The sequence below is a fragment of the Echinops telfairi genome, unplaced genomic scaffold (assembly GCF_000313985.2).
Source record: "Echinops telfairi isolate 266 unplaced genomic scaffold, ASM31398v2 ScPeMD7_70;HRSCAF=299, whole genome shotgun sequence".
Taxonomy (NCBI): Eukaryota; Metazoa; Chordata; class Mammalia; order Afrosoricida; family Tenrecidae; genus Echinops; species Echinops telfairi.
Genome location: NW_022103968.1, coordinates 405,382 through 418,657, shown reverse-complemented (window position 1 = coordinate 418,657; position 13,276 = coordinate 405,382). Strand labels below are relative to the sequence as shown.

Genomic DNA, 13,276 nt, shown 5'->3' with positions numbered 1-13,276 from the left:
CCCCTAGAGCCAGTCTGCCACCTGAGACAGGCCCCCCAAGTCCCTCAGCTGGACTCACTTCTTAAGGGTAGGGCAAGGTGGCAGGGACAAATGAGGGGCCCACAGACAGAAGTCCCTTTGCCCCCTCCCTTGTGCTGGCTTCCTGTGTGTGTGTGTGTGTGTGTGGCTTCCCGTGTGTGTGTGTGTGTGTGTGTGTGTGTGTGTGTGTGTGTAAGCTGAGTGGTGTCCTGGTGACTTGTTCATCCTGGGCTGGAGCTCAGACTCTGACACCTGAGCAAGGAAACCCCGTGTGACTCACAGGAAGCTGAAGAAGTGACTCCATTGGGGGTGGTTTAAGCCAGGTTGGGTCCCCTGCCACCAGAGTATCATGGCTCCCCCATAGCACGGGGCCAAGTATGCAGGACACCCCAAGTGGTCGCCCTAACTCGGTTCCTCTCCCCTGGCCACCTGTACTAGGAAAGCCCATCTTAGAGGGTCCCGGTGCCCCGGACACAGGCCTGGGAGCTGAGAGCCAGGGCTCTCGCAAATGCTTAGGTGCTGTGGCAACTTTGGGGGTGGGGGGGGTTGAGGGGGAGGATGGTCGAGGGGTAGCCTGCGGCTTTGGAAGTGGGGTGGGCACTGCTCCTCCTTGCACACTGCGGCAAAGGGGGCTGGTCCGCATCACCAGTCCCAGGTGTAGTTCCCTCAGTAGGGGGCCTGGGCTGTACCCAGCCCATGTCCCTCCCCTTCACCTGCTCACAGGCTTCGGGCCCAGCTGCTGACTCTTGGCCGGAAACATGCCCTCTGCCAGCACCCAGCCTGTGGGCCAAAATCAGCCAGGGCCACTTGGCATTCTTCCAGCCTGGGCTGCCCCCAGTGCCCATGGGCTCCAGTCAGCAGGCCTAGCCCCCACCCCCGCAAGCAAACAACTTCCTGTTTAGCTTTCTCTTTATTTGAAACTGGATCATGAATGTGGGCACACTGCACCCCCACCCCACCTGTGCCAAATGTGGACCATGGGCTCACTGGGCGGTGACCGCAATCCTGGGTGCTGCTGTTGGTGGACCCCGAGGGAGAGGCACGTGGGGGCCTGTCTTCTGGTTTCTCTCTGCAGACAGGCGTTCCAGGCGCTCCGTGTAGAAGCCATTGAAATCCAGCCTGGAGGGGGAAGTCCAGGCCCATGAGGGTGGCCCATGCACACACACACCCCCCCAGAACTTGCCGGACCCCCACTGCTCATCCACAGCCAGGTGGCACACAGGTGCTAGGGCCAGGAGCCTTGTGGGCAGCCCTGACTGCAGGTCCTGGGTGCCCATCAGCTCCCAGGAACAGCCCTCCCCACTCCGGTCAGGTAGCACAACAGCCTGGGCCTCTCTTCATCCCCCTCCTCCAAAAAGACATTGGACCTGCACCGTAACCACCCCTTCCCCCGCCCCACTTTATCCTGCCCTGTCTCTCCCTGCCCCAAACACTTGTCTGTTCACCACCCTACCTGAAGATGAGGTTTACCCTGTTCCCCACCTCCCAGATGACGCTGGCTGCCCCCACATACACACACACCTGGAGATGACGCTGGCCATGCTATGCTCGCAGTCACTGGTGCTATAGATGCTCAGCCGGGCCAGAAGGTCAAGGAGGTGAGTCGAGAAGTTCTTGTCAAACTTGTTGATGGTGACCTCGAAGGCAGAGGTCACCTGTGGTGCATCCATGTGCTCGGCCAGGTGCTGAGGGAGGAGCGAGGAGCACCTGAGATATGCTTCCTCTCGGCTTCCTCACTCAGCATTCACGCCAGCACCCATGGGTGTAATGGAAGTGAGGCTGGTGCCTGCCCACTGCACCAGGGCTGGCCAGGAAACTGACCAGGGCCTTGTCTTAACCAGGCTGCGGGAGCAGCTGGTGGGGGTGTGGCCCTGCAGGGCTTCTGAGCAGCAGGCAAGCACGCACCTTCTTGGCGAGCTTCTTACGGGTGTTCTCCTCAGCCCTCTCAGCCTCGGTGGGTGGCCCCAGCATGGTCCCATGCTCCAGGGTCAGGCGACCCAGCTCGCCATTCAGCTTCATGCTCTGAGTGAACCTCTGGGGAAGGGACGTAGCGACACTTAGTTTGACAGCCAAGGCTGGTCCGGGCACATGCAGATGACCGAAGTAGTTGGGAGCCTTCCGGTCCCAACACTGTCTGTGTTCCAAGACCCGCTAGGCTCTAGGGCCTGAGAAAGCAGCTCCAGCTCTCTGCCCTACATGCAGCCCTCCAGGCCCGCCCCTCACCCTGGTCACCCTAGCCCCTGGGCACCAAGGCTGTCCTTTTCTGCACGCTGGTTTCTGGGAAACTTCTTCTAACAGATGCCGACACAGCCACCAGCACCGTGCCTTGTGACCCGAGCTCTGACAAGGGGATAGGCTAGGTGACAAGGCCGGGACAGAAACTCAGTGGCCAGGGTGTGGGATGGGAGGGGCACAGTGAGGTAGAAAAGGCAGTTCCCCACTCTGTATACAAGTGAAGGAGGAGGGCCAGGGGCTGGGGAGTGTGTACCTGCACGCAGTTGGTGAACATGACACACACGGACATGAGCTTGGAGAAGGCTTTGAGCAGCTCAGGCGTTGTCAGCATACAGTCCTTGAGGCAGTTGTCCAGGAAGCTGGTATGGTGGCCCAAGACGTCGTCAATGTTGGAGGCCTGAGGGAGGGGCCGTGTGAGCCTGGAACGCCCACCGCGGGCTTGGCTCTGGCTTTTGTGTGTCTGCTGGGCTTGCCCTCGCCAAAGGGCCATATGGGTTTGGGGGGGGATGCCACACACCAACCCCCACTGCCAGCCACCACTGGGCGTGGCTCCCGACTTGCAGTGGGAGTTGCAGGACTGAGCAACACTGCCTGTAGCTGTTTGCCGGCACCTCCGTGGGAGCAGACCATTTAGCTTTCTCCTGAGGAGCAGCTGCTAGGCCCAATCTACCCACCTTTTTTGGTTGGCAGCTGAGCACTTAAGCACTGCGCCACCAGGCCTCCTTTTACACCACAATGCGAGAAACCGGCCTAGTCACTGGGTGCTAAGGTCCCATCTCCAGACTTTCCACCAAGGAGGTCGAGGGAACTGTGCTGCACAGCCAGCCACCCGTGTTTAAGGTGATGGAGTGTGGCTGATGGGCAGCCCAGCTGGGCCCAGAATGCTCTGTGATGAGAGTGGCAGCCCCCAGACTCCTTAGAAGAGGCAGCAGAAGGCACAGTGCTTTGCTGCGGCAAGGGGACCCTGTGACTCTTCTCTGATGGGAGGACTTAAGCACACTCCCTAACTTGAGGGGGTGGATGCTGTGACCGCCCTCAGGATGGGACATGATGGTTGTGGGGGCCGTCACCCACAACACCCTTCCCTCTGAGGGGGCCCAGGCTATCCCTGCCAGCACCACGCACCGATCTCAGATTCTTCTCCAGGATGTGCCAAGCAGGCTCTGTCACCTCAGACATCATGTAACACTGGATGTTCTGCACGAAGTTGAGCATCCGCTGCCGCAGGGTGAAGGCACCCGCAAACCTGGGGGGGCACGGCACTGGTGCCTGCTCCCCAGGGACTGGCCTCACCTCATCACCCGGGACCAGGAATAACAAGGACCTCCCCGGCCCCCACCTCACGAGCAGTGCCCCAGCCCCCGCTGGGTAAAAGCCCTCCCTGGGGCGGCTCCGGGCACCCCATGGAGAGCAGGGACACACCACTTGGCTGAGTGGAGGGCGTGCTGCTTGGCGGTCTTGTTGCTGACCCAGACACTGCAGAGCTGCCGCTCCACGTACTTGCAGTAGAACAAGTGCCGGAAGAGCATCTGGTAGCGGGTCAGCGCTTTCCTACAAGGCAGACGGGAGCTCGGACAGGCCCTGTGCTGTGCCCACACCTGCAGCTGGCCCCACGCAGCAGACACCACTCACCGGTTGATGATCAGAGACAGCGGCCATTTGACAACGTAGTCAAAGGAAAAGGCCTCCAGGCCACTCAGTGTGAGCTCTGTGGGCTCGGCGCCGACCAGCGCCCTCTCCTGGCGGGTCTCGATGGCCAGCACCCGCAGCAGCTGTGTGATGAGGTCATGGGGCATCAGGTCGATCTGGGGGGCAGTCAGGGAGAAGGTTAGGGCTGGGGCCCTGCCTAACCCGACAGGGCATCTCTGCAGGTGGATCACCGAAGTTGGAGGCAGGCATGGGATACCCAAACATCCACAAACCATGGCGCCCCAGGAAAGCGGAGACAGCCACAGTGGGACTCGGAGCCGAGTCCTCAGGGCTGGGCGGAGACACTGACAGGAGCCAGTCCCCTCCGAGTTCGGAGTCCGCCTGCACCGAGGAACCACAAAATCAGAAACACCAACAGCTCTTGGACCTACCAGGGTTCCCACAAGCCGGGAGTGGGGCAGAGCCCCAAGTCCTTCCACCAAGCTCCCTGGGCTGCCCAACAGGTGGGGCCAGACCCAGTCCTGGTGGGGCTGCTGCTCAGGCAGACTGCCCGAGACCCGAAATGCACCTTGGAGTGGCAGAACAAGGCCCCACAGAGGTGCTCAACTGGGACAAAGGGCAGGGCTCTTAACAGCAGGCCCAGCCAACAGGTGCAGGAGGCCTGAGGGTACCCAGTGGTGGTGGTAAGCAGGCCTGCAAAGAGGCCAGTGTGGGGTTTTGTAGCATTAGCAGAGCAACGGGGCCCCTGGGGTCTTAAGTAGGCCCCTGGGAACCGCAGACATACTGACCAGTGACATGCTGGAGACGTGTCTTAGCACAACCCTGCCTCACCCTCAGAAGGCATCAGCACACAAGAACGCACGAATGACACTAGGGACGCCGAGGACCACTACAAGGACAAGCCTGGGGGTAGTCACAGATGTGCAGACACTGGGCCGTGGAGCCTACAGCAGGGTGATGTCCATGTGGTTTCCTAGCCCCGTGTCAAGTGGGGACAGGATCCCACAGGAAACTGCCCTGCTGCTTTCCAGAAACCCCGGGGACACAATGGCCCACACACAGCAGGCTGCTGGGGAGGCTTGACAGGACTCCCAGCTTATAAGTCTCTGAACCTTTTCACCTGCAGCCCGCCAGTAAGACTTAAGAGCATCCCTGTACAGGGTACACATGCCCAGACCACACGAGACCCACATGTCATCACCTACAAGACTTGTGAAACTAGAGAGGGCCCCTAGGCCCCTGGGGAGGGAGGGGCCCTGTGCAGCCACCACCCAGAGGTGCCCCAGCAGCCCTGCCCCATGAGCTGGCTCCCAGCCTGTGACTCTCACAGGTGTTCTTAGGGCCCCTGCCACTCACACTCACTGGCTCTTGCTGGCCCTGGGCCCCACCCACCTTCAGGTCATCCTTGAAGGGGTCGGTGTTGGCTGTGCTCATGCGCAGAGCCAGCTCCAGCAGGGCCTCCAGGCGTGGGGGTGTGATGTCATCCACAGGCTTCTTCAGCTCCTCCTCCGTGAGGTCCATGAAGTGCACAAAGAAGTCCCCCTGATCCATCAGGAAGTAGCGCTTGATGGACCTGGCCAGGGTGGGGCTAGTGAGGCGCCACTGTGGGCTCCTGGGATATGAGGGTCTGTCTCCTGTAGGTGCAGCCCACCAGCCAGAGGATGCATAGAGGCTGGGACCAAGCTGTGTCAGGAGGAGGTAAGCTCAGGAGGACCACGGCTGAGGGTCCCAGTCACTCTCTGGGGCTGGCACAGGAGACAAGCCCATGCAATGCGGCAGGGCATCAACTTCCTGAAAGGTCAGCAGCCTCAGTGCACCCTTCCTGCCTCAACACATGCACACCACCACCAGGTGTTCCCCCAGCCCCCAGGCCCTGCCGGCATGGCGCACCTCACCTCAGGTGGGCCACGAGCTCCTGCTCCTGCATTAGGAAGTCCAGCAGCACCTTGCTGGCGTAGTTGAAGGCCTTCTCGATCTGCTCCACGTAGGCCCGCTCCTTCAGCGTGTAGGTGATCTCCTTGGCCACGGGGCAGGTAACGTCGTGGCCACACTCCCGTACCACGTTCAGGTATTTTCCTGGAGATGAAGGCCAGTGGCTACAAGTGGGCTGCGCCTGAAGCCCTGAGATCCTGGCCAGCAGCAGACACCACAGGAGTGGGAGCTGTCTTCAGCCAGGCCTCAGAGAAGAGCTGGTGGCTTCCCAGAAAGCCTGGGGTCAGGGCTGTGCTCAAGAATGGGGAACTTTCTGACCAGGAGTCCAGCAGCTGTGGCAAGGGGTTTCCTAGAAGCTGCACATCCCGGGTCCCCCGGTCTGGCTCCGCTTTGAGAACAGTCTACAGGGACCTCACTGACAGTGTGGTGTGCCTACAAGTGCTTGGAAGCAGGCTCCATGCAGACCATAAGGAGCAGGGCCCTGGCCGGGGTCTGGGTGTGATGGGAGGGAGCTTTAGACGTTAAAAGGGCGGGGACGAGAAAAGAAATCAAAAAAGAGACAGAGACAGACTACTGTCTGGCTCCAGGAGCAAAGTGAGTCACCTCAGGCCACATGGCCACTCTGACTTTGAGCCAACAACTCAAGGCCTGGCTTGGACAGCTACTGGCCGTGGGCCACTGTTCCCTGGGAAGGTGGGGAGGGGGGCAACACAGCTCCGGGAGTACATCTGGGGGGCAGCCTCTCACTGTGGGGGTGGGTTCTCGTGTATGTGAGTAGGGCTGGGGCCCACCTGTGCTGAGCACCTTGTCAGCCACCTCCTGCAGGAAGGACGGGATGTGTGGCTGCACCACGGTGTAGCGCTGGTCCCAGTACTTGTCGTTGTAGTCCTCCTGGATCTTCTCCTTCCGAAGCTCATGCTCCTCCACCATGAACTCGCTGCGCAGACACAACTTGAGCTCAGAGGTGGGCCAGGCCCGGGGTGGGGGTGGGGTGTCAAGACACAGAGGACCAGGCACTGTGAGGGCCAGAGGACTAGGACCCGGGAGGGTCAGACAAAGAGGACCAGGCTCCGGGGGAGGGTCAGACAGTGGGCCCTGCTGCTGCACCAGTGCCTGTAAGGTGGTGCATTTCCTGGGGGGCAGTGGAGGAGGGTGGGTGGTATCCTGGTGCTGGAGAAGAGGGGTGCACAGAGGGAACACATGCCAGAAGGTGCACTAAGGTGGAAGGCAGCCGTGTACTACAGACCTAGGGTCCTCCTGGGTTCCACTGCAAGCACCCAAGAAGGCCCCCAATCCCCCCAAGCTACAGTGCCAAACCCCAAGTAAGGCCCCTACCTCTACCCACACAAGAGTGGCACCAATGCCCCCATCACGGCTTTCAGACCACAGCCTTGAGGAAGCCCACTTGCTTTCTTGGGACACCTAATTTGATAGTGGACACACATCTGCCCTGATGTAACCTTTAAAACGCAAACCAGAATCATCCCCTGAAGCCGCTGCAAATCAGCCAAGAGAGTTATGCGTTCTACAGGGAGCTGTCAGGGCAGGGAGGGGCGGGGTTTCCTTTGAGGAGGAGGAGGAGGAGGAGAAGGAAAAGCTGCACAGCGTGGAGAACAGTGGTTTCCATCCCCGTCACTGAGAAACCAAACTCATGGCCACCGGCTCACAGCGACCTTTCGAGACAGCTTAGAACTAACTGCCCTGAGTTCCCGAGACTAGAACTCTTTCCAGGGAGAAAGTCCTGTCTTTCACTCAAGGAGCGCTGGTTTCAAACTGCTGACCTTGTGGTTAACAGTTCAACGGGTAACCACTGTGCCAACGCTCCATCCTGCTTCAGCCGCAGCTGCCCATCTTCCACCAGTTCCCCGAAGGACTGTACTCACCAGGACCAGACGGTACACATACGGTGACTCAGAGGAGAGAGGCCCTACGTGTCCGTCCACACCTCTCGCACACGGCCACTCGGTGCTGAAGGCCAGCCCAGGCTGCGGGCTCCAGAGGACATTTGAGACCGAGGGGGTGCCTACCTGTAGGGGTCGTCGATGATCCCCCGGTAGATCCACTTTTCCAGGATCTCAAAGTAGGGCACGCTGGCGGCCTTGGTCAGGTAGAGACACAGCTCCTGCGCCTGGGCATCCCCCGTGTAGTTGAAGGTCCTGTCGTGGAGGAGGCTGAGGGTGGAGCCCCCCAGACACTCACCCTTATCCACCGACGTGGCTGTGGAGAGAAGGCTGGGGCTCACCCGCTGCTGCAGCCTGGCCCGCCACGACCCGCTTCTGCATCCGGCTGGACAGTGGCTCATCCAGCTCTGCTCACCTGCCCCCCCAAAACTCCAAACCGGCGAGACTTTATCCTCACATTGCCCCCCATCACACAACACAGTCACAAAGGCACCTGCACTGGCCCCGCCCCAGGTCTGGCCTCCCTCTGGGCACTGGACCGGCCCCCAGGACTGGCTTTCTTCTGAGTGCTGGCCCCACCCCCAGGACTAGCCTCTATCTGGGCACTGGGTAGGGCCAGGGAGGCAGTACCAAGGGTGGCGAGGATGTCGACGGTACGCATGGTCGGCTGGATGTAGAACCAGAGCTTCTGCAGGGAGAGCAGCCCCTGCCTCTGCAGCTGCTCCAGCTGCGTGATGAGGATCAGGTACTCCTTCACCAAGGTGCGCATGGCGGCCGCCAGGGCATGGTTCACCTGCCCATACTCGAAGGAGGACTTCTCCTCGATGAACCTGGGGTAGGACACACGATGCCCCTGCAGGGCCAGATAGGCCTTCCACTCTGGGCAGCAGGCACTTCCCTGGGCCTCAGGCCGTAGAGGCGGGCATGAGGCCGGGAGAGAAAACGGGTGCCTAGTCTAAGTAAGCATGAGATGTGTAGCCAGGGCTCTTGCTCCCCTGCAAGGCAGACCTCTCAGGGGCAGCGTGAGCCCAAGCCACCCGGGGTAGCACCCACCTGGCCACGGTGGAGTAGCTGGCAGCCACCGGGAGAATCCTGTTCACCAGCTCCCTGACAGACAGGTCCAGGTTGGGGTCCACAAGGAAGGAGCGGCCCTGCCGACCTGTGAGGGGCTGTGCAGTGATGTACCTGCCATCCACACCGGCCAACACGTACAGCAGGTCCTCCACCACGGCCGACTCCTGGGAAGTCAGGGGCAGCGTGCCTGTGGAAAGGGGCAATGTCTCCAGCAGCAGCGGTGTCCCTGCTCCACCTGCTGGCCCCTTAGCCGACCCTTCTAGCGCCCTCCCGCCCCCCAATCTGGCTGGCTGCTCTCCTCTCTTTGCTACTGGCTCAGACACTGTGGAAACAAAACCAAATTGGGGTGTTTGGATGGCAGAGGCCCCAGATCCCGAGAGCTATGAGTCTGTCCTGAGCACAAGCCTGGCCCAGCGCAAGTGCAGGCAGACGGAGGCCTCTGGTTGGCACACATGCAGGCTTTTGGAAAGGGGCTGCTTCTATCCCTGCTCGGGGGGTTGGCTTCCCTCGGGATAGTCACTCTGGATTTTAGGAAGCTTGCTGAGAAATGCCTCTCACATGTCACGAGAAGGCTGCCAGGACCACCGTCTGTTTCCTTGTGGCCCCCCCAGCTCTCAGGAGACCAGAGAACAAGAGGACAGCACTGCCAGGGCAAAGTAGCAAGGTGGCTATAAGGAGCGGGGGCAGGCCAGGTCGGCACCCAAACTGTCACTGTCACCACAGACATCATGGGGCCCTGCACATCACCACAGGCTGATGGTCCGAGCACCTGCCGCTACCACTATGTACCCATAGGCAGGGTGGTGCCTGCTCCCAACCCCTACATACCTATGGGCAGGGCAGTGTCTGTGCCCACCCCTGAGCTGGTCAGGAAGTCCCCAGTCAGCGCAGGACGCTCATACACCCACGCTGGGAACACGGGGAGATGCTGGCCTGAGTTCTTCTTGTTCTGCTTCTCTCGAAGCATCTTTCTTGTAAGTTCCAGAGACTGGCAAGCACAGTTTAAAACAAACACAGAGGGACTTTCCTGAGTACCTGGCCTTCACATGCTCAGGGCTCTGATGGCCTGACAAGAGAGCCTGTTGTCTGATGCAAATGAGGGATTAAGAGACCAGGATAGGTTTCCCTGTCTGTGACCCATCAACAGGCCAGATGTGAGGGGAGGGGGCTCCTCTCCTCTCTCTGCCATTTGGGGAGCCACCAGTCCAAGGAGGTGCCCTTGGGGAACCATAAGCACTGTCCCAAACCACCCCAGAGTGACCATCAGTCTCCGCTAATGCAAACACCGAAGAGCCTGGTGCAGTGGCATGAAGCCTTGGTCCTGAGGGGCTGGCCTACCCATCGGCTGGGGTAACCTGGCCCTTGGTAGCACTGATTCAGGGCTCTGCTTCTAGGGTAGGCAGCTTGGGTGGAAACTGCCCCTGCCTTGGCAATGGCCCATTTCTCATTCAGGGGTGTGAGTACTATGGGAGACCCAGGGCCACCCAGACACAGTACCTCATTACTATAGCCTCTCCCGGGGGTCTGGCTGGTCTTCTGGCCCACCCATCCACCCACCACACGCTCACAGCCCCGACAGCCTGATTCACAGGCAGCGAGTTCTCAAGTGGGCCTAAGATGTATCATAAAGGTGCCAACCTTCTAAATAAATAAATAAAGGTGCCAACTTGGCAGCCAATCAGAAAGACAGGGGCTAATTGCTTACCAAATAACCAGAGGACTAAGAGAAAGACAAAATGTGTGGCTAATGGTCTCCACAAAGCGCTGTGGCCTCCTTTGCCATGAGACCAGAAGCACTGGATGGTGCCCAACTACCACTACTGAACAGCTAGCTGATCACGGACTTTATAGAAGAATCCTGAGCAGAACAGGCCTTCAAATGCTCATGAAAGACGGCAGAGGCCACAGCACCGGCCGTGCTGGGGCTGGCGGTGGCAGCAGGAATCTGCAAGGGCGGCGGGAGGTTGGTAGCAGACAACAACAGTGACTGCACCACGGTTAATGTAGCTGGGGCAGGGACTTGTACATGTCACAGGGCTGAGCTGGTAAATTAAACCACAGTCTAAAGCAGGAAGAAGCAAACATGAGGGAAGAATCATCCCAGGAAAATTTTTTGTAAAGCACATTCTAGAGAAAACAAACTCCAAAGGATGGGTGATGGCTGAGTGAGGCCCCCATGTCCCTCTTTGCAGAGGCTGGCTTTCCGGAAAGTCTACACTCACTGCAGCGCTGCTTCCGGCTGAGCTCCAGGAAGCTGGCTGCCAGTTAGCTGGAAGGAGGTCGGGTGGGCTTCTACCTGCTGCAGCGTGGAGCCTGTGGCCACACTGCCCAGCTGCCGCCTCAGCTCCTCCAGCTCGCGTGTGGAGATCTTGGAGGCTGCCACCGGGAGGCTGAGGCTGGAGGTGGTGCTGGCCCCGAGCTCGGCCCGCTCTTTCGCATTCTGCTGTAGGTACTGCAAAGTCTAAAGACGACAAAGCCAGCACTTGTGGGGGTCGGCACGCACTGCCATCTGGGGAACAAAGCCACCCCTCCACCCCACTCCCACTCCCAGCTTACTACTTTCCTGACTCTAAGGTGCACCCACAGGGACCAATCTGTATCCCATGTGTCTGGCAGGCAGACCACCTGTCATCTGCTGAGCACCTCTCTGCCAGCCACTCTTCCATACCCCTGCTGGTTCAGCCAGGCTGCAAAGTCCCCATCAAGATCTCTGAGCTCCAAATGAGCAAGTGCTTCCACTGGTCTCAGTACTGCAGGCCCTACCCTCACCCCTTCTGTCTAATGACGCATCCTGGGAATGTCACCAGGCTACGCTGAAGCGTCCTTCCAGTAGCACCGTCCATGCAGGGCCCAGGTACCTCCTGGTCCTCCATGAGCTTCGACAGCAGGTACACCAGTGGGTCCAGGCCCCGCGTGTTTTTTGACTTCAGCTCATCATACTTCTTCAGGAAGTCTTCAGGAGTGCGAGAGAATTCTGCTATTTTAACCTGAAAGCATAAACACGGAAGATCCAAGTGATAGTACTTAAACCCTAAGCCACACAGCTTCAAGTAAAATAAACACAGGACGCAAAAGGTAAGACACGGCAGAGTGGCCTTGGGTTCCGAGAACGTGAACTCCGAGGGAGCAGCCAGCCTCATCTTTCTCCCTTGGTTGCACTGAACGGATAAACCAGGCAAGCCAAGCAACCAAATAAACAGACCTGCTTGCCCCAGCCTGAGTCCTGCCCTCACCACTCCCAAAGTTGGGCTGTCAGGTGTCACTCAGCGATCTAGAACGCTCCTTTGGTATGAATTAGATGTACCTGCAGCTCCTAAATAAGAGTCCTGGTAGCACTGTTGTCACACTTAGCTGCTACAGCAAGGCCAGCAGTTTGAAACTACAAACTGCTCCGCGAGATAAAGAGGAGGCTTTCTACTCTGTAAAGAATTTCAGTCTCGGGAACCCCCAGGGTCAGTTCTGCCCTGGTCCATGGGGTGGGCATCGACTGGATGGCAGTGAGCTTGGTGGCTCCTGAGCTCAGTTCTGCTTGTGCCCCACCCCACTGCCCCATTCCTCGACTGATCCACGTTGCTTCAGGACTTGTCTTTAACAACAGATTTTGTGTTCAAAGTCACTTTCTGCTGAAAACAAGTCAACTACAGCTATTCAAATAAACTAAGGGACAGCACTGGGCACGATGGAAATCAGTGGGCGGCTGGAAGACGGGGTCAAGTGAGAGGTGTGGCAGCGCTTACCCTGGCGCTGTGCGCGGAGACGGTGGTGGTGACGTAGGGGGTCCGGTTCTTCTGCAGCAGGTCCATGTAGACCTCGGCCCCATCGCCGCCGCCGTGGACACGCAGCAGGCTGAGCAGCTCGTTGACATCGTGGTGGATGCGGAATTCACTCATAGCTGCGCCTGAGGCCCCAACATCACACGCGAACCCCTAGAACCGGTGGGCGCCGCTTACAAAACCAAAAGCCACCGGTGAGTGGGACTGGGAGTGGAATCCGGCCCGGACAGCCCCCTCCCCGCTGCCCTGCGCCTCCTCCTTGTCCCGCGCAGTCAGCCCCTCTGGGTCCGAGGGACGGGCGCTAGACAGGGGACCACACTCGGGGCTTGGGGTGGGCTGGGCGCAGCCTTCCCGCGATGGGCCCAAAGAGGAGATCGGCCACCTCCTCCTCCAGCGACTCGCAAGCCCCTAAGCCAGCCCGGCCCCGGTGCCGGGGGCCGGTGCCCGACAGCCCTCTCCTAACAGGCCCCAGGCGGGAATCGGCTCTCGGCACAGAGGACGCCAAACCAGGCCTGGCCAGTGGAAACCGACCGCCAAGTGTTGCCCCGGCCCCTGCCCCGGCGGAAGGGACACCTAGGAGCCAGCGGGAAGGTCCTGGCGCGGTGAGGCGGTGACAGGGCTGCGGACGAGCTCGGAGTCAAGGCCGGTCCTCCTACGCACCAGGGACCCCTCGCGCACCTATCTCCGCCCGCC

At 59.7% G+C, this 13,276-nt stretch overlaps 1 protein-coding gene across 2 annotated transcripts; it reads right to left on the bottom strand.

Moving 5' to 3' along the window:
* Window positions 1-909: 909 nt before the first annotated feature.
* TUBGCP2 (tubulin gamma complex associated protein 2) lies at window positions 910-13,245 on the bottom strand. Of its 2 annotated transcripts, none has more exons than XM_045291311.1 (18): window positions 13,157-13,245; window positions 12,548-12,755; window positions 11,669-11,797; window positions 11,107-11,271; window positions 9,639-9,798; window positions 8,790-8,997; window positions 8,367-8,566; window positions 7,863-8,052; window positions 6,627-6,772; window positions 5,799-5,979; window positions 5,296-5,476; window positions 3,886-4,058; window positions 3,676-3,804; window positions 3,379-3,499; window positions 2,507-2,650; window positions 1,924-2,052; window positions 1,540-1,703; window positions 910-1,137 (listed from the first exon to the last, which is right to left on the bottom strand). In XM_045291311.1, the coding sequence occupies exons 2-18, from the start codon at window positions 12,698-12,700 to the stop codon at window positions 1,002-1,004; spliced, it is 2,709 nt and encodes a 902-aa protein (XP_045147246.1). In that variant the 5' UTR covers window positions 12,701-12,755; window positions 13,157-13,245; the 3' UTR covers window positions 910-1,001. The 2 variants fall into 2 exon arrangements, with proteins under 2 accessions (XP_045147246.1, XP_004700926.1); XM_004700869.2 differs by having other exon boundaries at window positions 12,548-12,736; window positions 13,157-13,231.
* Between the last annotated feature and the right edge of the window lie 31 nt (window positions 13,246-13,276).

What these genes read in the sequence shown, in the direction of transcription:
- TUBGCP2 (XM_045291311.1), bottom strand. Translation starts at nt 12,700, where the DNA reads ATGAGTGAATTCCGCATCCACCACGATGTCAACGAGCTGCTCAGCCTG. An exon ending in CCTTCAAGGATGACCTGAAG is followed by an intron (nt 4,059 to 5,295) that starts GTGGGTGGGGCC and finishes ACTGCCCCCCAG; the next exon opens with ATCGACCTGATGCCCCATGA. An exon ending in TGTTCACCAACTGCGTGCAG is followed by an intron (nt 2,053 to 2,506) that starts GTACACACTCCC and finishes TCCCTTCCCCAG; the next exon opens with AGGTTCACTCAGAGCATGAA.